We start from the raw sequence: 22,915 nt of genomic DNA on the forward strand, positions 1-22,915 counted from the left end.
ATATTTTTTTAACAATTGAGACTGCAATTAACATGAACAACTGTCCCTAAAACTGTTATTTTTAAGATCCATAACACACAGACAGACAGAGCACTGCGTAACAGAGACACAGACAGGCAGAGATATATAAATAAACAGGGAAGGCAAATGTACTGAAAGAAAAGAAAGATCAACATGTGCGTTGTTCCTGCTGCACTGAATAAGCTCACGCACTCTAACATCACCCTTCCCCCCATCTGAATCTATAAGTAACAGCACAAGTACAGACGCAAACGAAGTGCATGTGTGTACTGTATAATATTAACAAAAAGAGCAGCTTACTACTGAAAACGGCAAATATAGGAGTGAGTAGGGATGGAACCGGGACTCTTGATTACACTTCGTTTGCGTCTGTACTTGTGCTGTTACTTAGAGAGTCAGATGGGGGGAGTGGTGATGTTAGAGCACGTGAGCTTATTCAGTGCAGCAGGAATAACGCACATGTTGATCTTTTTTTTCTTTCAGTACATGTGCCTTCCCTGTTTATTTATATATCTCTGCCTGTCTGTCTCTCTATTACGCAGTGCTCTGTCTGTCTGTGTGTTATGGATCTTAAAAATAAGTTATAAGGACAGTTGTTCATGTTAATTGCAGTCTCAATTGTTAAAAAAATATTTTAAAAGGAGCCTCCCATATGAAAATATAACAATCTCAATAACTGACAGTGCATACCAATTTATAAATGTTATGTCCGTTTGAGGTTAAAAAGAAAAAAAAAAAAAAAGCAACACTTTATCCCCAGCGGGGAATCGAACTGAGGTCTGTGAGGCACGGCAAAGCAGCTGTGCTCTAAGAAGCAAAACTTAGTGCGCTACACCATGGAAAGTGTTGTATCCTCCTTGAAGTTTTTGTGAAAGTGTTTATTTGATCTTTGGAACTCGGGCTTTACACATTCTATAGTTTATGCCTACTACATTTGGTAACATTTATTACTAAAATATGAGAAAGTTTCTGTTTTAACAATGTGTTTACACAGATTACTGTAGAAACGGAACACGCATGAAATGCGTGTGTTCCAAAAAATAATCTATTATTTCCAGTCTAAAACTCCACTTCACTCCCAGATAATCAATCAAGGCATGAGCTGGGAAAACTCCGCACACGTTCTAAGTCGGTGGGGGGATGGAATAGCCGGCTGCTGGCAGCTTGTCTTTTATCAGCACATTTAGAGGACAAAGGATGCTGGCGGAGAGGTGAGAACGGATTGAAGAAGCGATTTAAGGTGGGCCGGATCTACGAGTTTTTTCATAGGCTCTGGTAATTCTAGTGTTAATACAACACCAAGTACTGGGACCTTTAAAACCTAATTTGCCTTTTGAACCCGAAGCCACAGAGAAGAACAATATTGCTACCTGCAGCTTATGGCAAAAACATGGCAGTAAAGGAGTTCCCATAGGCTTTTGGAGCCAACAGTTGACTGGATCACAGACTAAATACACACCACTTAAAAATCAGCTCCTTGCAGCATACTGAGTCCTTTGGCACACAAAGACAGACAGGTCCAGCTCTGGTAAATGTACTTACTAACTTACCCATTGCTAGGGGTGGGGTGGGGTTAGAGACAATGGCCTGTGAGCGAGAGCTGGCACTGGTCAAAATCAGACTCTATGTAAATAGAACTGGTACCTGCAAGCGAGAGTACATTTTGAAGGGAAAGACACCAGTGCATTAAAGGGGGCCATGGCAGGAACTGTGATATATGAGGATCCAGACGAAATAACACCTGTTCCGCCTATGGAAGTTTTGCCATTTAAAAACTCAATGGCATACCATCAACTGACACAGGAACAACAAGAGAACAGCTGGTTCACAGATGGATCAGCAAATGTAGAAGGAGGAAAAAGACTTTGAAGAGCTATACTGTATGAGCCCCACACTGAAACCATCCTTCAACAACAGGAGGAAGGAAAATCAAGCCAACAGGCTGAACTTATTGCTGTAGCAATGGCCTTGGCAGAAAATCAATGCTTCCTTATGTTATTTATAGAGATAGCTGGGCAGTTTTTCCAAGGACAAACAGTCCTTGGATAACAATATGGAAGAGGGTTGCCTGGACTATTCATGGGAGAGAACTATCGGGTGGTAAAGAATTGTGTGGACAGCTTTTGACAAAGGGCACGATAAGGAAGACTCTCATTGGCCAAGTAGATGCACATGCCCCACTGGTATCTCTTGACAGCATTTATAACCAACAAGCTCATATGATAGTTGCTGTTCGCAAAATCAAAAATGTAATGATGATGAATTGGATCAACATGCTGAGGCAAATGTAATTGAGGCTTCTCTAATATCACTGGTAAGGTGGGCTCATGAAACATCGGGACACGTGGGAACAGTAAAGACATACCGCTGTCATCAGTGATGTATACCAGTTAAACAAATAGTCACCGATTGTTCCACACGTACAGAAGTGAAACAATGGCCCTTACAAAAGAAGGCGGCTAGCATACTTAAGAGAGGCACTTGACCAGGGTAGATCTGGCAGGTAGACACTGGGCCACTGCCTTGAGAAAACAAACAGAAGTATGCAACTATGAGACAAAACACCTATGGCTCCATTTTTGATGAAATTTGAATTCCTTGAACTATTACATTTGACTGTTATGACTTAAGAGGACACTGAACTAATAAAGACACTGAAATAACTAACTGTACATAATAATATATTTATGATGAAATGTAAACCTGATTCTAACAGTGCATTGTGTTGGACATTTGAAGGGGGGCAACAGATGACTCCAGTACCTACATCTGAAAATAATGTAATACTGTATATGTTTATAAAGGATGCAACAACAAACATAAAGATAGCAGTAATGTTGTGGGAAATTCGTAAGACTAGGAGAGGGAAGGGTTATTCATTTGATGCTACTCTACTTAGGCAAATAAAAGGCTGGAAAAAAGCCAGAAGAGCACACAAAATACGAACTGTAGCACTTTATATTAATGTTAGTGGATTTGGTATAAAATGTTATGATTTTCCAAAAGGGGAGAATATGGTACAATGTAGTTCAGTTACAATGTTTAATTGCAAACACATACAACCCTTATGGCCACCTCATAAAGTAGAAGTAAAATGAAAGCCAAAATGAGACTTTTGGGGAGCCACAGGACCTGATCTAGGAATAGGAGGTTTAGGTTTAGGGTATACCAAATATCATCAATTGAAGTAAAACAAGCAAATAGTTTGTAAACTCTGGCTCACTGAGGGCCAGATTTGGCTGACAAACATTTACAAGATTTGCTTTTGTAGAAAATACATCATGGGTTATTAAATCAGTTACTATGGACTGGTCTGAAGGGACGATGGGCCATAGATATAGAATGTGCTACTTACTTCAACTACTGTAGATTCCTGCTATATAGCAGTATTTCAATTTTAAGACTAGTTGGGGATTAAAGGATTCCCAAAACTGAAAAAAAGAATTAACATTACCATCAAACTCATGGTTGCAGTCATGCACATTTATGTCTCAAGGACTAATGTGTCAAGCTGTTTTTCATGTGGCAACTACTGCAGAAGGTGATAATATCTGGTGTCCATTCCATGTTCTGCCTGTTATAGTGGGTGGAACAATGGTGGGCACTTACAGTAGATAGAAAACTGATAGGCATGAACAAAAATACTGTGGAAAATGAATTTTGTTAAAAGTAGCAAGAAGGGCTTGTGTGTTAAAGGGTGGGCACACAGTCACACCCTTGTCTGCATGCTTTAGCTGCAGACTGTTATTGGCGCCATGTAGCAGTTAATTCCACTGAAGTGTTTCAAACTGATACTACCTCTGCATGTGCTGTGACCATAATAAAACTTGGAGCGATGGCACCCACTGTAAGAGTCCAGGGTTACTGTGCTGCACCAATGTTACCACTATAAGAGATGACTATTAAGAAGGCATTATGCTTTGACTATGTGGGAGTATATACAATTTTCCTTTGAAATAGAATTACCTAAATATACAACTATTTTAGAGCATGCTAAAGAATCAAAACATCTATTTAATGTAATGTTGCAAAATGCTAGAGACCCAACAGTAAGAATTAGAACTGATGGAAAAAAAGAGTTTTTCACTAAGTGGTCACCATCAAGTAATAGTATATTAAATGTAGTTGTTCATGCAATTGTGTTGTTAATTCTCATTGTCATCACTTTCACTATTGCAAATATTAATTTACACTTGCACATTAGACGAGTGAAACAAGAGCTAGATCGGCACAACACCCCACGCCTCTACAAACGTTCTTGAGGAGCTAGCTACACTGTAAAGGGGGATTGAGTACCTTTTGCTTTGTGGATAAGGCACTCTAGGATTGTTTTTTCCACCGATACAGTGACAAGGGTGGATTGACGACACCAACAGACTGCAATCCTTGGGCCTCGACTCCAGGACCGGGTTTTGTCACTGGCTTCATTCATCATTGTACTATCTTCAGTGTAAGCTAAAATTAAATTAAATATTCATCTTGATATGTCCACATATTTTAAAAAAAAAGAATACACATTTCATGGGTGGTACTAACTTTTTTGTATGACTTTATAACCTAACGTCCTGTTAGCCTATAAGTTCTAAGTTTCTAGATTTTTCCAATAAGATGTGCTTTTTAGTTTTAAACCTATCATTGTTTATTCAAATCTACAATGTCTAATTCCTATGTGTAACACCTTATATTTCCTTACATTATAATTCATCTGCCACAAATCCAACCAAGCCTGTCAGCTGTCTATGCAGCTTTGTAATAATTTAGCTGATTCTAAGTTATTTGCTCTTTTACCTACTGGTGTTACCTGCAAACTTAACCAGCTTGTTGCTTATATTCTTCTGTATACTGTTTATGTATAGTACGAAGAGCAGCGGCCCCAACCCTGATCCCTGAGGGACACCACTTTTATCATCACCTAATTCTCAAAAGCTCCCTGAAAAATGAAGATAATACTAACGCACCTCTCTTATTGCATGTCTTTGTTGCTTCCTCACAAAATTACAGCATATTAGTGAAACACAATCTTCCCCATCTGAACCCATTATGACTATTTGATTTACAATTATTCTGAACATCTTCTGCATGATTTTTTAAAAATAATTACTTCCATTAATTTACCTGTGACGCACGTTAACTTACAGGCCCTATAGTTACTTTGGATCATCACAACCTTTTCAAATTAACATAATATTGGTTACCTTCCAGTCTTTAGGAGTTTGTCCAGTGTGCAGAGATTTAAAAAAATATACATCAAGGGTTTAAACAGTAAATGTACTCTATATTTAGTGGGTGTATAAATGTACTCATATTCAGTATATCCAATTATGCATAATTTTGAAATGTGAAGAATGGGAAAATTCCACAAAGGCAATGACTAGGCAAGGGTGGGACTGAGATCAAAGTTCATATTAGTTAATTCCTTACTAAATTAATATATTTACAAATTTAAATGATGCATTGAAAGCTAGTCTTCATAAAACTTTAAATATTAAATATTAACCTCCTTGGCATTGTTTTAACCCAAGTGTCTCTTGAGGACAGCTGCAATGTCCAAATGTGTAGTGTTAACACTAGAATCCCTGAAGCCTACGAAAAAACTTGTAATCCCGGGCCACCTTAAATTCCTTCACACCTCTCCATTAGCATCTTTTGTTTTGTAAATGTGATGATCAGCAGAAGCAGCCTGCTATCCAATCCCCCCCACCACCACATCTCAATTCGGGCAAAAGTTCTCCCAGCTCAAGTCTGTTTATCTCAGTGTGAGGTGTCTGGAGTTGTATAGGGTAAATAATATATCGTTATTTGGAACACATGCCTGTCATGTGTGTTCCATGTCTACAACGATCTGGGTAAATTTACAACTGGATGATAGGAAATGTGAGGCAAGAAATACTGAAAACATACTTAAAACAAACTGTTTTCATGTTCTTGTAGTAATGACAAAATTTGTGTTTATTTGAAAACAGCAGTGTCAGATTGGGGGAAGCATGAATGTGACTGAGAGAATAAAACTGAACAAAAAAAAAACCGCTAACCTTCACAAGTACCATAAATTTACACCAGCTGTTACAGACTCAAATCAAATGTATGTTTTTATTCTATAATAGTAATGATAAGAGCAGCTCACTACTCAAAATGGTAATACTGGGAAGCGCCTTGAATCAAACCAGTGACCTCTTGATTATGAGTCAGCAGTTCTTATCACTTTACCACCCAAGCTGTCATGTCAGTGTCGTACCCTAACCTGATTTTTTTTTTCTTCGGTTATACAGTAGACCCCCCGAAGTTGTGGTTCAGAGTTTGTGGCCTCAGTCACTCACAGATTTTTCCTTAGAACCTAACTAGTTATTGTTAGGGGAAACCGCAAATATCCTCTGCAATCTTTTATGGCTTTTTTCGTGGCAATACTGTACTGTAGAGAGAACACAAAGCAACCGTATAGGAAAACGCTGTTTGGGAAGGTTAAAGTAGCCAATCTGAGAGCATTATTCATTTCTCCTAGCTGCCGATTGGCTGCTGCCCTGTGACGCATCTCCGGCAGATGCAGCCCTGAATTCCTGCATCACAGCAGTTTACTGTATGTACTGTAGCTATCTTGAGTGTTTCACTAAGTGTTCTCATGTTTTTCATTTTGTTCTTCTTAAAGCCCTAAGATGCTGCCCAAACACCTTCTAAGACTTCTGGCAATGAACCTAAGCGCAAGAAGTTTAAGGCAATCCAGGAGAAGGTTGAACTACTGGATTTGCTCCAGGAACTAAAAAGTTATGCCGCAGTAGCCACACGAGGAGCTGTAAATCCTCTGTTTTTGCTGTGCAGTCATTATCTTCATTACATACCTTCATCGTACTGCACATCTAATTCATCATCATCATCTTCAATCAATATCATTCATTATTGGTGAGTACTCGTACATTTTACTAAATTTTTATTACATTAAATTATTACATATTTACACTACTCATACCAAAGAAAACGACAGCGCATACCAAAGAAAACGTGCTTGCATGAATTGCAGTACATATAGGGGTAACATTGGTATTTTACATTCTTGCACTGTGGGAAACATAGCGTACAGTACTGTACAGTATACGGGTTTACCTTCAAATTTTTTTTTTTAGGGTAATGTATTAAACTGAGTTTGAAATTAAATTAAAGTGTTTTGGGGACATATTTAGGGTTTAAGTACTTCCAGTAATCCTAAGTACTTCGAGTAAAACCTGTGAGGCTATCGCTGTATTTTTCAATCAAAAAATTAATGATATTCGAAATAACATAGTATATCTCCCCAACACTAAGGATCCTCCTAAACCCCAGTATTCTGTTATAAACAAATTGAACTCTTTCACTAGGATAGATTTACCTGATTTACATAAAATAATTTCTCAAATGAAACCCTCCACCTGCGTCCTTGACCCAATACCAACAAATTTTTTTAAAGAAGTATCGGGCGTACTAATTGATAATGTTCTTGACATAGTAAATTCGTCATTAGATACGGGGGTCTTCCCAGACTGTCTTAAGACTGCTGTAGTTAAACCCCTACTTAAGAAAAATAACCTCGACCCCTCTGCTCTTGAAAATTTTAGACCCATCTCTAACCTGCCTTTCTTAAGTAAAATTTCTAGAGAAGGCAGTCATTATGCAGTTAAATGAGCACCTTAATAAACATGCTATTCTTGATAAACTTCAGTCAGGTTTTAGAACAAATCACAGCACAGAAACTGCACTCGTTAAAGTAGTAAATGATTTGCGGGTAAATGCAGACAGAGGCCATTTATCTGTTCTCATCCTCTTAGATCTGAGTGCCGCATTTGACACCATACTCATAATATTCTTAAAAATCGCCTTAGTCAGTGGGTGGGCCTCTCTGGCAGTGTCTTAAATTGGTTTGAATCCTACCTGGCAGGGAGAAAATTCTTTGTTAGTTGTGGTAATTACAACTCAAAGACATATGATATTCTATATGGTGTTCCACAAGGCTCTATCCTGGGTCCGCTGCTCTTCTCAATCTACATGCTTCCATTAGGTCAGATTATCTCAGGGCACAACGTGAGCTACCACAGCTATGCTGATGACACACAACTGTATTTATCAATTCCACCTGATGACCCCAAATCTCTTGATTCACTAACACAATGTCTGACTTGTATTTCAGAATGGATGAATAGTAACTTTCTCAAGTTAAATAAAGAGAAAACTGAAATTTTAGTGATTGGCAATAATAGATACAATGAGGCTATTAGAAATGAACTGGAAGTATTAGGATTAAAAGTCAAAACGGAGGTAAAAAGCTGAGGGGTAACTGTTGACTGTAATCTAAATTTTAAATCGCATACTAATCAGATCACTAGGACAGCATTTTTTCACTTAAGAAACATAGCAAAAGTTAGACCTCTTATATCATTGAAAGATGCTGAGAAATTAGTTCATGCATTTGTTTTCAGTCAACTAGATTACTGTAACGCACTCCTCTCAGGACTACCCAAAAAAGACATAAATCGTTTGCAACTAGGGCAGAATGCAGCTGCTAGAATCCTTACCAGGAAAAGAAAATCTGAGCACATCTCTCCAGTTTTGATGTCACTACACTGGTTACCTGTGTCATTCAGGATTGACTTTAAAATTTTGCTTATGGTTTATAAAGCCTTAAATAATCTCGCCCCATCCTATATATTGGAATGTCTGATGTCTTATATTCCAAATTGCAACCTCAGATCCTCAACTGAGTGTCTCCTTAGAATTCCAAGAGCAAAACTTAAAAGTTTTAAAAGAAGTGGTGAGGCAGCCTTCTGCTGTTATGCACCTAAAATCTGGAATAGCCTGCCAGTAGGAATTCGCCAGGCTAATACAGTGGAGCACTTTAAAAAACTGCTGAAAACATTACTTTAACATGGCCTTCTCATAACTTCACTGTAATTTAATCCTGATACTCTGTATATCTAATTCATTATAATACATATTCATGGTGGCTCTAAAATCTGTACTAACCCCTACTCTCTCTTCTGTTTCCTTTTCCGGTGTCCTTTGGTGGTGGCTTGCGCCACCACCATCTACTCTAAGTACCATGATGTTTCAAAAATGATGGATGGATTAAAAGCCAGAAGTCTGTATGACCATCAGCATCAAGTGACTCCGTGAGAACCCTAACTACAAAGAGGACTATTTCATTTGTTAGGTAGAATGCCCAGAGGGGACTGGGCGGTCTCGTGGCCTGGAACCCCTACAGATTTTATTTTTTTCTCCAGCTTTCTGGAGTTTTTTTTTTTGCTTTTTCTGTCTACCCTGGCCATCGGACCTTACTCCTTTTCTATGTTAACTAATGTTGCCTTATTTTAATTTCTTATTTTGTCTTTTATTTTTCTTTTCTTCATTATGTAAAGCACTTTGAGCTACTTTTTGTATGAAAATGTGCTATATAAATAAATGTTGTTGTTGTTAAACTACAAAAATTGGAATTTATAGCCATTTTTTTTGACCACATCCAAAATTTGCGGTTTTTCACAATTCACTGGTGCTCTAGGAACGTAACCCCCATGAATTTCAGGGGTTATCTGTATTCTTGAATAAAAGTGCACTTGTTTTGTTATATGTGTACCTTTTGTGAAAGTGTTTATTTGATATTTGGACTTCAGTTTTGACACATTATACACCTCATGTCAAAATTTTGACATTAGTACTATAACATGAAAAAAGTTTCTGTTTTAGGTATGTGTTCAACATTTCTTGCCTCACATTTCCTGTCATCCTACATTTACATACATTGTTGTAGACATGGAACACACATGAAATGCATGTGTTCCAAATAATGATATATTATTTACCTGATACAACTCCAGGCACCCCACACCGAGATAAACAGACTTGAGCTGGGAGAATTTTTGCCTGAGTTGAGCTGTGGCGGTGGGGGGATGGAATAGCAGGCTGCTTGCTGCTTGTGCTGAATGGCACATTTACAAAACAAAAGACACTAATGGAGAGGTGCAAAGGAATTTAAGGTAGCCCCGAATTACGAGTTTTTTCATACACTTCAGGGATTCTAGTGTTAACCCTGAACAGCACTTGGGGCAGTATTTTGCAGCATTTTAGTGGATAAAATAACATAATGCTGCAAATATCATGAATATTTCTATGTATTTTGCCACTCTATGTAAACGTATCCATATTTATGAGTGGGGTGGAGCTTTAAAAAAAACAAAAAACACATAATGGTGTGTAAATGAAAAAAATATCAAGCCAGTCTTAAAACAAGCTGAAAAAGAACCATTAGTTAAATCAAGTAATAGTGATGACACTGTGAGTTGGACATTAACGCAGATAGTGAAACTGTTGCATACAGCACTGAAAGACCACACCGCTGTGGTATGCCTGATGAATTTGGTCATGTAACGCTTCAGAATTGCAAAAAGGTAAAGTGACTGTAATCAAGTGGAAACACAAGTAAGATGTTAGTGATTCTTTCAAAACATATCATATGAAGAACGTGTACTACATCTGCATCAGTACAGCAGTGTACATGACAAATTTCCTACTGTATTTATGTTGACATTTTGATATTAACATGTTTCTGTTACACATAATAACATTTTTTCTTTTTGGCTTGTTTTTCTGGGGGTAGCCATAACATTAAGGAGCTACCTATATTTACACTATATACTGTACTATTATACTATTATATAACTGTGGGGGGTTAGGGGATGTGAAGATTGAAATCAGTTAAAACCTCTTTGAATATTGTCTTTTTGGAAAAATATTATATACTCTATGTTAAAGTAGAAAGTTAGTTTTATTCTAGGAGAGTACAAATTGAGATGGCATTTTCTAGGATAATCTAAATTTAAGAACATAACAGTTTCAGGCTTATTATAATGGCAGAGCCCACAGTATAATTATTCAATTTCATATATGCAGTGCAACTTTTAACATATGTAGGCTATGACCAATTTAGACCTGTAATAAGTTGACGAGAATTATTACTGATGCATCGCTCGACTGGTTAGAGATTCAAATGTAACTGGTGTATTAAGTGGCTGTTATTTTCCAGATTTTATTGAGCAAAATAATTTAAGCCTCACATGTTTAAAGGCATGTTTGAATTTGGTGGTATTTATCTTTAAATTGACAGCTTATTATATGGAATCAATGTTTACTAGCAGAGAGAAGTGCAAGTCTATGAAAATGCTGTTGCATTAAGGCAAGCGACTTCCATGACTTTTAACAACATGGAAATATTAGTGGAGCATACTACTCATCCTCCCCTAGATGTTTAAGTGAAATGGGTCACTCTTTAAGGTGGGGTTTTGGACAAGCTTCAGTTAAGCTGTTTGTTGTTTTCATTTGATTGTGTATAGTGCATGTTTCAGATATTTCCCATGCTGGTCTCTATTACTCTACAGCTGACACATTTCTACAGGAAAAAAAAAAAACATTTAAATAGCTTTAACATCTTGATTGTTAGCAATTTTTTTTCAGAACAGGATCCATTTTACTTTTAGGGTTGGTTCATTTTGACAAGCTTTGTCTGAAAAGAGGTGTGGTTAATTCTCAGGAAGCCTTCAGTTTAACAATGCAAGTCAGCGCTCATCTTAGGAGCAAGCATGTTGTGGCAGATGTTAAATGTGGAAGGAAATTTTTTTTATTCCAACTATTTGTATGACGCGGTGTTAGCAATACCCAATGCGTATTTTATTTTCACATTTTATAGTTTTATTTTATACAGCTTATTATTGATGGCAGGTGTGGCACAAACCTATCAACTCAACAGCTACATGAAATTTTTACTTTTTCTATGCCAGATGATATTTTATGTCTTACTTCCCAGAAAAATATTTTAATTTAAAAATGATCAATGTTAAAAGGCAACTATAAGGATTCATGAAGTCTTGCAGATGTGCAAATTCTATATGATTTTAGCCCACTGATTCTCAAACTTGGGGACATAAGCTGGTTAAACTGGATTTGCTCAACATTGTTAGTGTAAATGCTGATTTTGAGGTTCTTATATTGTTAGCAACATCACATATTTGTGGCAAAACAATCCCTTACATACAATGGTGAAATTCAGATGCTCCTAAAAACACATTTTTTTTCTTGACCTGATTAATGTCTAATATGATCCAACACTAGTGATGCCAGATGGTAAAAGAACGTGCTGAGGCAGTCAAGATTAAGTTGTGAATGTGGCCATGATGTAGGATGGAGGATGAAGATTAAAAAATGTGGAGTAATGAGATACTGGCACACTGCTAAGCCACTTCCAAGACTAGTTTTGGGATCCATGTATACAGTAGATTACTTTCAATCCGACTTTCAATCAGGAGGCTTTAAAAATGAGGTTAGTCTAGTGAGTACTTTATAAACTATTGACAGCAACCATTGAAAAGATATTAAGGAAGCTATAAGACAATTAGAAAGAATTTTAGTATTAAAAGAAAAGGTAGCATTTTACTAAGAAAAGAATGGTCAAGGAGTTGAAGTGGTTTAAAAACACTAAAGGGAAATTAAAATATGCAGACAGCGGAATAGGGAATGTATTATCCTTAAGTTTCACATGTTAAGAATTGGATCACCACCCAGAAGTAACAGGGACTAGTAAGGAAGTGCTTAGTGACTAAAGAGGCCGAAATCTAACATATCACCAGGACCTGATAACACTTACCCTAGAGTGCTAAAGAAGGATTGTGAGTGCATATATAAACACTTTAACACATTTTAAAGCTCTTGTACAATGGGAAAATTCCTAAGGACTAGAACATAGTAAGGATTTGCCTGTGATAAGGAAGATTCAAGTGTCTATAGGCCAGTAAGCTTTAAGTACATCAATATTGAAATGAATGGAAGGAATTATTAGGGAAAAGATTCAGCATCATATGACAAAAACAGCAGTATTACTGAACAGTCAACATGGTTCAGACAGGGTAGGTCACGTTTTACTAGTATGCTGGAATTCTATGAAGAAACAAGAAAAGCATATGAGGTGAGATCAGAGAGATGCGTATGATATTATTTTTGTATGCCTTATGAGAAGGACTTTAGAGTCACAATAGACTCACCATTATCCACATCTTAAAAAGTGTACAGAAGCCATCGAGAAAGTTAACAGAATGTTAGTTTACATAGCACAATGTGTTGAATAGTTAAAGGAGGTTATGCTTAAGCTTTATAACACACTGGTGAGACTTCACCTGGAGTACAGCATGCATTTTTGGTCTCCAGGCTACAAAAGAGACACAGTTCAAAAAAAGAAAAGAAAAAGTTCAGAGAAGAGCGACTAAGCTGATTTCAGGATTGAGAGGTATGATATATATGAGGAATGATTAAATAAGTTGAACATTTTCATTTTGAAGCAAACAGAGCCTAAGAGATGACATGATTGAACTTTTTAAAAATTACAGTAATCCCTCGCTATATCGCGCTTCGACTTTCGCGGCTTCACTCTATCGCGGATTTTATATATAAGAATATTTAAATATATATCGCGGATTTTTTGCTGGTTCGCGGATTTCTGGGGACAATGGGTCTTTTAATTTCTGGTACATGCTTCCTTAGTTGGTTTGCCCAGTTGATTTCATACAAGGGACGCTATTGGCAGATGGCTGAGAAGCCACCCAACCAGAGCACGTATTACGTATTAAATAAAACTCCTCAAATATATTGTGAGCACGGGGGCTCTTCGCACCCCTAGAGGATACGGCCGCTCCTCAAAAAACGCTGAAAGATTACCTTCACATTGCTCTCTTCTTTGCTGGGCTTACATATGGCTGCTTTATCAAGCGATATGCTTCCTGCACGGTGCTTCACATACTTAAAAGATCAAACAGCACGTATTGATTTTTGATTTGTACTTTTCTCTCTATCTCTCTTGCTCTGACATTCTCTGCTCCTGACGGAGGGGGTGTGAGCAGGGGGGCTGTTCGCACACCTAGACGATACGGACGCTCATCTAAAAATGCTGAAAGATTACCTTCACGTTGCTCCCTTCTGTGCAGCTGCTTTGTGAAGCGACATGCTGCACGGTGCTTCACATACTTAAAAGCTCGAAGGGCACGTATTGATTTTTGATTGTTTGTTTTTATCTGTCTCTCTCTCTCTCTCTGACATTCTCTGCTCCTGACGGAGGGGGTGTGAGCTGCTGCCTTCCTTGCAACTGCTTTGTGCGGCGGTGATTCGCATACTTAAAAGCCAAACAGCCCTATTGATTTGTTTGCTTTTCTCTCTCTCTCTCTCTCTCTGACATTCTCTGCTCCTGACGCGCATGCCTTTGAAGGGGAAGATATGTTTCCATTCTTTTAATTGTGAGATGGAACTGTCATCTCTGTCTTGTCATGGAGCACAGTTTAAACTTTTGAAAAAGAGACAAATGTTTGTTTGCAGTGTTTGAATAAAGTTCCTGTCTCTCTACAACCTCCTGTGTTTCTGTGCAAATCTGTGACCCAAGCATGACAATATAAAAATAGCCATATAAACATATGGTTTCTACTTCGCGGATTTTCACCTTTCGCGGGGGGTTCTGGAACGCAACCCCCGTGATAGAGTAGGGATTACTGTATTAAAGAATTTATTACAGTGGATCCAGACTTACTGTAAAATGTTTTTAAACATGAGCGCGGGGACACATTTGAAAACTGCACAAGGGTAAATTTCACATAAAGTTAGAAAGTTTTTCTTCACACAGAGAAACACAGACACATGGAATAAATTACCAAGTAGTGTGGTAAAAAGTAATATTTTGGGGATCATCAAAACTTGTTATTTTAGAGAAATTAGGTAGATAGGATTGGCAAGCTTTGTTAGGCAGAATGATCTGTTCTTGCCAAAATTATACCAATGTTCTAATTTCAACTATTAGTCAGAAATTAAATTCCTTATTTCCAAATTTTTATGAAAGTTGTAAAAGACCAATCTTAAACATACTAACTTGGCATGCATCTCTTTAAATTGTCTGCTGACACTGCATCACAGTGCCTCGTCAATTGCTTGATTGTAGCCATTTAATTCTGTTTATTCCGTTTAACTAAAAAACAGTATGCTCTTACTGCTATTGTCATCACTTAAAACGATTAAAGTATAGCTTGGTTTGAATGGCTGGTTTGTCAATAGCTGTTGGTGGTCTACCTAGATAACTTAAGATCACAAAACTCTCTGCCGGGGTAATAATGTAAATGATTTAACAATATAAACTATAAGTACAGTATCATAAATTTTAATGAAAATACATCACCAGAATTTCTCATTATACTTACCGCTGACAAGAACGGCTGCTGCCCTGATGTTAGTGGGTTAAATGGCATCTGATTTATGTCATTTATACAAGCAGGCAGCACATCTGGTATATACTGATACATAGACATAGCCCCTGTGTATGATGTTTGTGAAGGTATCCCATTCTTTGATGAACTTAATCCACAATCCTGAGGTCCTGGACCCTGTTGCAAACTGTGTAGAAAATCGTCCGATCTGTCAGTGTTAAAATTTTTAACTGGATAGTCTATATGTGTAAGAGGTGGAGGTTGAGAAATCTGTGGTGCCCCTGAACTGTAAGGCAAAAATGTTTGACTGCATGTAGCTTGCGGTTGGTTTAGTTCTGTTTTATAATCAAAATTCTGGGCAGTGACTTGTTCATTTACATATGGATACTGTTGCTGTTGATGATTTGGATGGTCATAGTTTCGCATTATATTACTAGAGGTCCAGTCTGTGTATACACCATTAACTTGCATTTGTTTTATTTTTTGACAAAGCTGTTGCTGATGATGTATCTGCTGTTGTTGTTGCTGAAGATGCTGCATCATGCAGCTTGAATTAGGAGATACCAGCTTTTGCTCTACATAAGGGGAAAACATACAGTCTGATTTCTTATTTAAGGATGCTTGAACATAGGAAAGTATTTCATCTGCCACTTCTGTGATATCTCCAGTTTCATCACAGTCAATTCGCATGAACTCTTCATCTTGTTGAATAAGTTCTAGATCTTCTAATGTGATTCCTAGGTTTTTCATAAAGCACAACAATTCATTGTTCTTGCTATCCGAAGTGTCAGGATTTTGATCCTGCATCTCACTGTCATTTTGTCCAGAAGGCAAAATATCATCCCAGTTCTTGAACAAAATATCATTCAGATCTTGTGTACTATCATTAAAGAAGCTGGTTTCAACAACAAATTTATTTGGTGCTGGAGGACAGACATAAACTGACTCATCTTGTTTCAACATAGCACCAAGAAGTGAATTTGGATCCAATGATTCTTGCTCTGATAGTTTATTCGAAGAACACTCTGCTATTGTCCCTTTAGCTTTAAGGGGCATTGGATCTGCCACTGGGGTTGGAAAAGTTGCTTCATATAAAACAGCCTCTCCAGTTGCAAAACTAAATGGCAATTTCAAATTACGTTTCCGAAAGTGTTCTAAGCCTTCTTCATCTCTGAAAGAAAAGCCATAAATACACTTTAAGAGATCAGTTTTACAAGTAGGTATCAAAATTCTTTATTTTACCAAAAGTAACATATTACTTTTCCTTTACCTAAATAATAAAAGGGAAATAGAGTAAGAATAAAAAGAGAAAACTTTATTTTGATATATAAAAATATAACTTGATTAGAATTTCCATTTAGCAGTTTGGGTTACTTAAATAAAAGCATACTTACGTTTACATGTACAAAAATATTAAAATATATAAACAATTCACACTTTCAGCAAACTAGTCTTTAAAATATGTAATATTCAATTTTAAAACAAGCTCTGCAGCATATGGTGCTGGAATATTTTATATGGGTAATAAAAATGGGTAAAAACAAAAAGCAATTCAAATAACAAAATGAAAGAAACTAAGTATATGTGTATGCCTTGTTTTAAGTGAAAAATAAGAAGTAAGCATTACTATTTGAACACGACTAAAAAGTAAATAGAAGTGTCAAAAGATTTTTGGGTAGGGGTTTTTCAAATAATACAGCTATTCTCAAAATCATCTTATTCTAAACATTTTTTCAAACATTGTTTTAAATTTAAATCTGGAATTTCAAGCAAGCACTGATTTTATATACTGTACTGTATATAGTATAAAGCTGCAAATGTTTCACAATAATGGCTAAAATAAACACCATATTATTTGGCATAGTTTTGGATTTATGCAACTTTTAGTGCTACTGTACATATACAATAAGCAACTTGTCAAATTACATTGAAGTACTTTATCATATAAAACATTAAACAAATTTCAAATACTGCATAGTGAAACACTTAGCAATGTGTAATTAACTCAGTATGTTTTCTAATTATGTCATGTCAATTTCTATTAGCAGACACCATTATTAATCTTCTTCACTCAAATCCTCAAACATTATTTTCATGAGACTAAATGAGCCAAATGGCTGGCCTGCAACTAGAAAATATATTTCACTTTTAACACATAGTTTAATATAAGCTGTTTCTCAGTGTTAAAAAATAGTTTTTGTAGATTTCACAGACACTGCCTATTAACTAAGACAGCAAAACAACACTGTCAGTTTGTTTGATTGACTTGTCAATTTCTTGGCACTACTTGGAAAAGTTCATATTAAAATGACAGGTCATAGGTGAATATTAACTAAATTATTATGAATAAAATAAAATCTTTGAAGAAAACTAATTTTATATTGGATCATTAATTATTATTTATGCTAGAGAATGTCAGTATGAGTTCATTAAACTAATGTCTAAAAACTAAAGCTTTCTTGTAGACTTTTATAAAATGTACAGTATGTTTTAATTTAGCTTATTTTTTTACTTCTGTTCTTCTAAAGGGTACAAGCCACTCTACTAAGAAATTCAGCGTGCAAGAATTCTGCTCAAGAACTTCACAGATGATGTACTGTGTGTAATAAACTATATCTTAAACATAGCTCTTTGTGATACAGCAATATTCTATACCTATGATATATAAAAATGATAAACATAGGTAGGTCAGTTAGGCCTTTGTTAATTTACTCTTTTCCCTGTTGGTCATTTAACCATTTTTTGGACTATCCACACTGCTAATACAAAACAAATAAATACATATGAAAATAGGTAAAAAGCCATTAATGGATATATTTTGTTAAGATATGCAAATGTACATACTAAAAATATATAAAAACACCCATCATTTTGCAAAGCCACTTCTTACAAACCCTACTACTGTTTACTACACCTAATCTTTTATTCGATGAATAACATAACCAAAAAAACACATAAGAAAATCACAGATAAAAATTCGCTCTCTCTTGTATTTCAACTATTGAAGACAACAAAGGTAGATCACTGACAATTTTAAGACTGTTGCTTAAAGGTGCTAACTATACTGGAGTTTCTCTCCAGGGTTTTTTTAAGATTTCATGAAGTGGAAACACAGAAACAGGAGTAAAGAGTACATCAGGTGTTTGTGTTTTAAATAAAATGAAGGTTTGTATTTAAATTATTCTTGTTGATCATAATTCTAGAAAGTGGGAAAATGTTGCATGTTGTCTGGACAAACATGTAAGAATTTACTACTACTACTGTCACTACTAAAGGTATCAGTTATATAAGAACAATTTCACTGCACTACTTATCAATATTTGGATTCAACACCTGTATTCATGGTCACTAGCTAGCTCAAAAGAAGAATTTCACCTTGCATATTTTTTTCACAAACAAGTCAATTTTAATGCTAGGCCATAAGTTCTACTAAGGCAATTTATTGATTTTTTTTCTTTCCACTGCAATACAAATCAGCATAGTCAGTATACACTTGGCATGCAAAATAATTGTTTGTAAAAAAAATAATATCAAAATACTTACGAAAGAGCTCTCTGTGTAGCAATAATATATTCTGGTCTTCCATGTTTGTACACCAAACGAGCATTAGCCTGAACCCAAGCCCATCGATTCTTTTTGGTCAAGAGTCTAAAAACTGTCATTCCACTTTCCCCAGTTTTGATCACTAAAACATATAAGAAAAATATTCAAATAATACAATGAAGGAAACTACGAAATAATGTTGGCAATATGTGGTTAATATATTTTGAACAAAAGCAATCACTTATTTAAACAACTTAAGTTTACTATGAAGCAAAAATTGAAACAATTCATGAGTTGTCCAAGATCCACAATTTCTCTGCACATAGTTGTGGTATTTATACAAGGGACTTGTTCTCTTGATAGAAGAAAACACCAGGACTTTAATTGCCAGCCTGTTTCATCCAGAACTAAACAAGTTTACTTAACAATTCTTCTACTGTTTTTAATGTGCATACCCAATCAGATTTGTCATATTAAACATTGTCAGGTCCGCCGTGTTATGACAAGGAAATGTCTGATCAGAAGACTGGAAACATACCTGAAAAATCAGTTTCATTTAGGTAATGGAGGCCAAAAACATTTAATACCCAGGTTAGAAGCTCAAACCACTAAAGCTTTCATTGTGTATATATATATATATATATATATATATATATATACAAGTGAATGAGCAAGAGTTTTTTTCAGGAAGTTAAAAAATTTAGAGCACCTAGACAAGATAGAACTTAACTATACAGTACATCCTTACTACTTACAAATATATTCAATATCTCAATGTCCTTGTGTGTAGGAAATGCATGCTTGAAGGACAAAAGTACAATTTTTGAATAACTACTAGCAAGCAGTTGCCAGATTTTATTCAAAATTAGCCAAGAACATTTTGCAATGACATACTCTGCCAGCATTAGCAGAGACTTCTGTGCTGCAATGTTATTCACTGATTAAAGGTCTCTCTTTAAGTAACTGTTCTTGTACAAACTTACATTGGAGAACATGGGTTGTGTATCTTCCTCTGAAAATAAAACCAGAATTGTAAAATGGATATAGAGTAGGTGGCAAAAAAAAATTTCCACATGGATTTTAAATACTGGACCCTGACAAAACTCTAGTCTATAAACCTTTGTTTATCCATTACTGAACTTTATTACAGAATGGTTACCCATCAAATTAAAAGAAAAATAAAAGAAGTTATAATGGGTTTTAGATATTTATGTACTAAAACTCTAAGATGTGAAATTTCAAAACTGAATTTGCCTACCCCATCAGATTTCAAGATACTATGTTACCCGAAAACATTCTTATCTGAAACCATGAAGAAAAGTATGAGAATTTGAATTGCCTTAATATTATTAATTAATAAAATAAAAGTATGCTACAAACAGGACCATTTTGAAATCCACTGTCCATCTACCAGTGGTTGTGTACCATACATAAATACCTAGACCACAAAGCAAGGTCACTATCACAACACATTTAGCAGGGCAGCACTGGATTTTCATGGGGGTGCCAGTGAGTGATTACAAAACAAGTAAAGCCCACATTATTTATGATTTACAACAAATATGGCAGAGAGTCTATAAGCAACAGATAACAAACAGAGCTCCGTTCTGCCCAACTCAACACCTTAGGATGGCACTGTAATAAACCAAACTCAGGTTGCATTGCTCAAACACATGTAAGGTGGCCCAGTAAGAGCTGTGCTCACACGGAACTGTGAAATGGAAGATTATAATGAAAAACATTATTAAAATAAATACAAATCAGCTTACAAAAAGCAAAGAGTGTCTCTCCTGTAGCCCAGCCTACAACTGTATGGTTATTTCAAGTAAAAGGTAAACAGCTAGAAGTAGTGGCATGCTTTCATACAATCTAACCTGTGGCAACATGTCAAGGGCCTATTGATTGAAAAAGGTAAGAATTCAGTTTGTCTAAAGAAATTAATTTAGAATAGCAAAGAAAAGAACAGAAATCTAAACACATGGGTTTTATATTCAGTAATGTGGTGCAATAAGCAGTTCTTAACTGTACTTTTCATTATTGTATGTGATGCTTTTTTTTTATTTGTACAGGTACTATGTTGGTTGCACTTTTTTGCCATTGCCAAAGTTGGGAATGTTGTTGAGACATCACAAGATGCAGGTGATGACCTCTAATTTCCAATAAATTGCCCCGTCACCACTACTAATTGCAATCGCCATTGAGCCATTGGCTGCTTACTTTCGAAATGCATCAGAGAAAGTGGAAATCTGAAAGAGCTAGAATATTGGACTTTGCAAGGTACATGATCCGCCGAGAACTCATCAATACTGGTCTCACAAAGTTCGACGACTGTCCAGAAAATTACAGAAGCTGGAGATCCACATTTAAGACAGCAATCCACTGCTTAGACATCTCACCTATGGAAGAACTAGTGGACTTTGGCAGGTTCCAAGTACAAGCAGCAGCATCAAGTCTCTTTTCCACCTTTTTCCTTTTTCTCAGAATTTGTTACATTGCCAAGACCAAAAATGATCCAAGCTTCTCAGTGAATGAAGCACACGTGCCATGCTCAACAACCGCGAGGTATGAGAACTTGAGTGCGAGACATAAGGACTTAAGGGGTACTATTTCCATTCATAAGATAGGAATCTGAGACAACACATCAACTGCCAGCAAGGATGTGACAGAAGATAAAGTTGACAATCCCAACCACTACTGCCCAATACATAAAAAAAAAACACACCCCCTAAACAAGTGCCATGCTTTCAGAGAGAAATCCATGCAAGAGCGCAAGGAATTTCTTCGAAGGCATGAAATCTGCTACAGGTGTTGTGCTTCAACGGAGCATTTTGCCAGAGAATGTAAGGCCACTGTTCAATGCTCCGAGTGTGGCAGCGACCAACATGTTACTGCTCTCCATCCAGATTCCTAAGAGGACTCTATCACCATCACCAGGCATGGCGGGGAGAGCTCTGAACAACTGCCAAGGCAAGCATAATGGCGCAGTGGTAGTGCTGCTGCTTTGCAGTAAGGAGACTGTGGAAGATTGTGGGTTCGCTTCCCGGTTCCTCCCTGTGTGGATAGTGCTTTGAGTAGTGAGAAAAAGCGCTATATAAATGCAATGAATTACATAATCAAAATGTACTGAGGTATGTGGAGAAGGACTTTGTGGAAAATCTAGTGCCAAAATGTGTCTTGTAAAGATGTTCCACAAGAAACAACCAGAGAAGGCCATTAAAATGATGTATGCTATCTTAGATGAACAAATCAATTGTTCACTTGCAGGTCCAGAGTTCTTTGACCTATCTATAATAATAAAAGGCAAAGCCCTCACTGACTGACTGACTGACTCACTGACTCACTCATCACTAATTCTCCAACTTCCCGTGTAGGTGGAAGGCTGAAATTTGGCAGGCTCATTCCTTACAGCTTACTTACAAAAGTTAGGCAGTTTTCATTTCAAAATTATACGCGTAATGGTCATAACTGGAACCTCTTTTTTGTCCATATACTGTAATGGTAGGCAGCAAGATGGCCGTAGGAGACTGAGTTGCGTGTCGCGTCATCACGCCTCCCACGTAATCACGTGAACTGACTGTGAACTCAGTACGTAGAAAAGGAGGAGGAGCCCCAAAGAGCACAGAAGAAAACATTCATTACACAATTGACAAGGCAGCGAAACAATAAGAAGCGAGTGAGTGACGCATACAAGCATCTTCATAAGACACGAGGTATAAAAAAGCACGGTGTAAACCGTAAGTCTAAATTAACTTTATAGAACCGCTGCCGTTTGCAATACCATATTCGCGAGATACAAGTTTAATGAGAAGACACGAGGTATAAAAAAGCACGGTGTAAACCGTAACCTTAACTTTATAGAAACGCTCCCGCTGCCGTTTGCAATGCCATATTCGCGAGATACAAGTTTAATGAGAAGACACGAGGTATAAACGAGAGTTTGCATCACTTTGTAACAGAGTTAAAATTGCTGTAGCGAGAAACTTTTAACTGCCGGGTCTTAGCTAACATTAAATAAACCCGTGGACATCGCAACATCACACAAGACAGTGGCTCACGTGAAGTGACTGAACGCAGCAGGAGTGATCTCTTCCATGAATCAAACCTGTTCA

The 22,915-nt window shown here is 36.6% G+C and overlaps 1 protein-coding gene across 1 annotated transcript in view; it reads right to left on the reverse strand.

Annotated features, from left to right (window-relative positions):
• The window catches only part of LOC114663345 (aryl hydrocarbon receptor-like), a 206,666-nt gene that overhangs the window by 12,363 nt on the left and 171,388 nt on the right, over window positions 1-22,915 (reverse strand). The window contains 2 exon segments of the mRNA XM_028817017.2: window positions 15,258-16,434; window positions 18,807-18,948. Of these exon segments, the coding sequence (XP_028672850.1) occupies window positions 15,258-16,434; window positions 18,807-18,948 (1,319 nt within the window).

This window comes from Erpetoichthys calabaricus, chromosome 13 (genome assembly GCF_900747795.2).
Source record: "Erpetoichthys calabaricus chromosome 13, fErpCal1.3, whole genome shotgun sequence".
Classification (NCBI taxonomy): domain Eukaryota; kingdom Metazoa; phylum Chordata; class Cladistia; order Polypteriformes; family Polypteridae; genus Erpetoichthys; species Erpetoichthys calabaricus.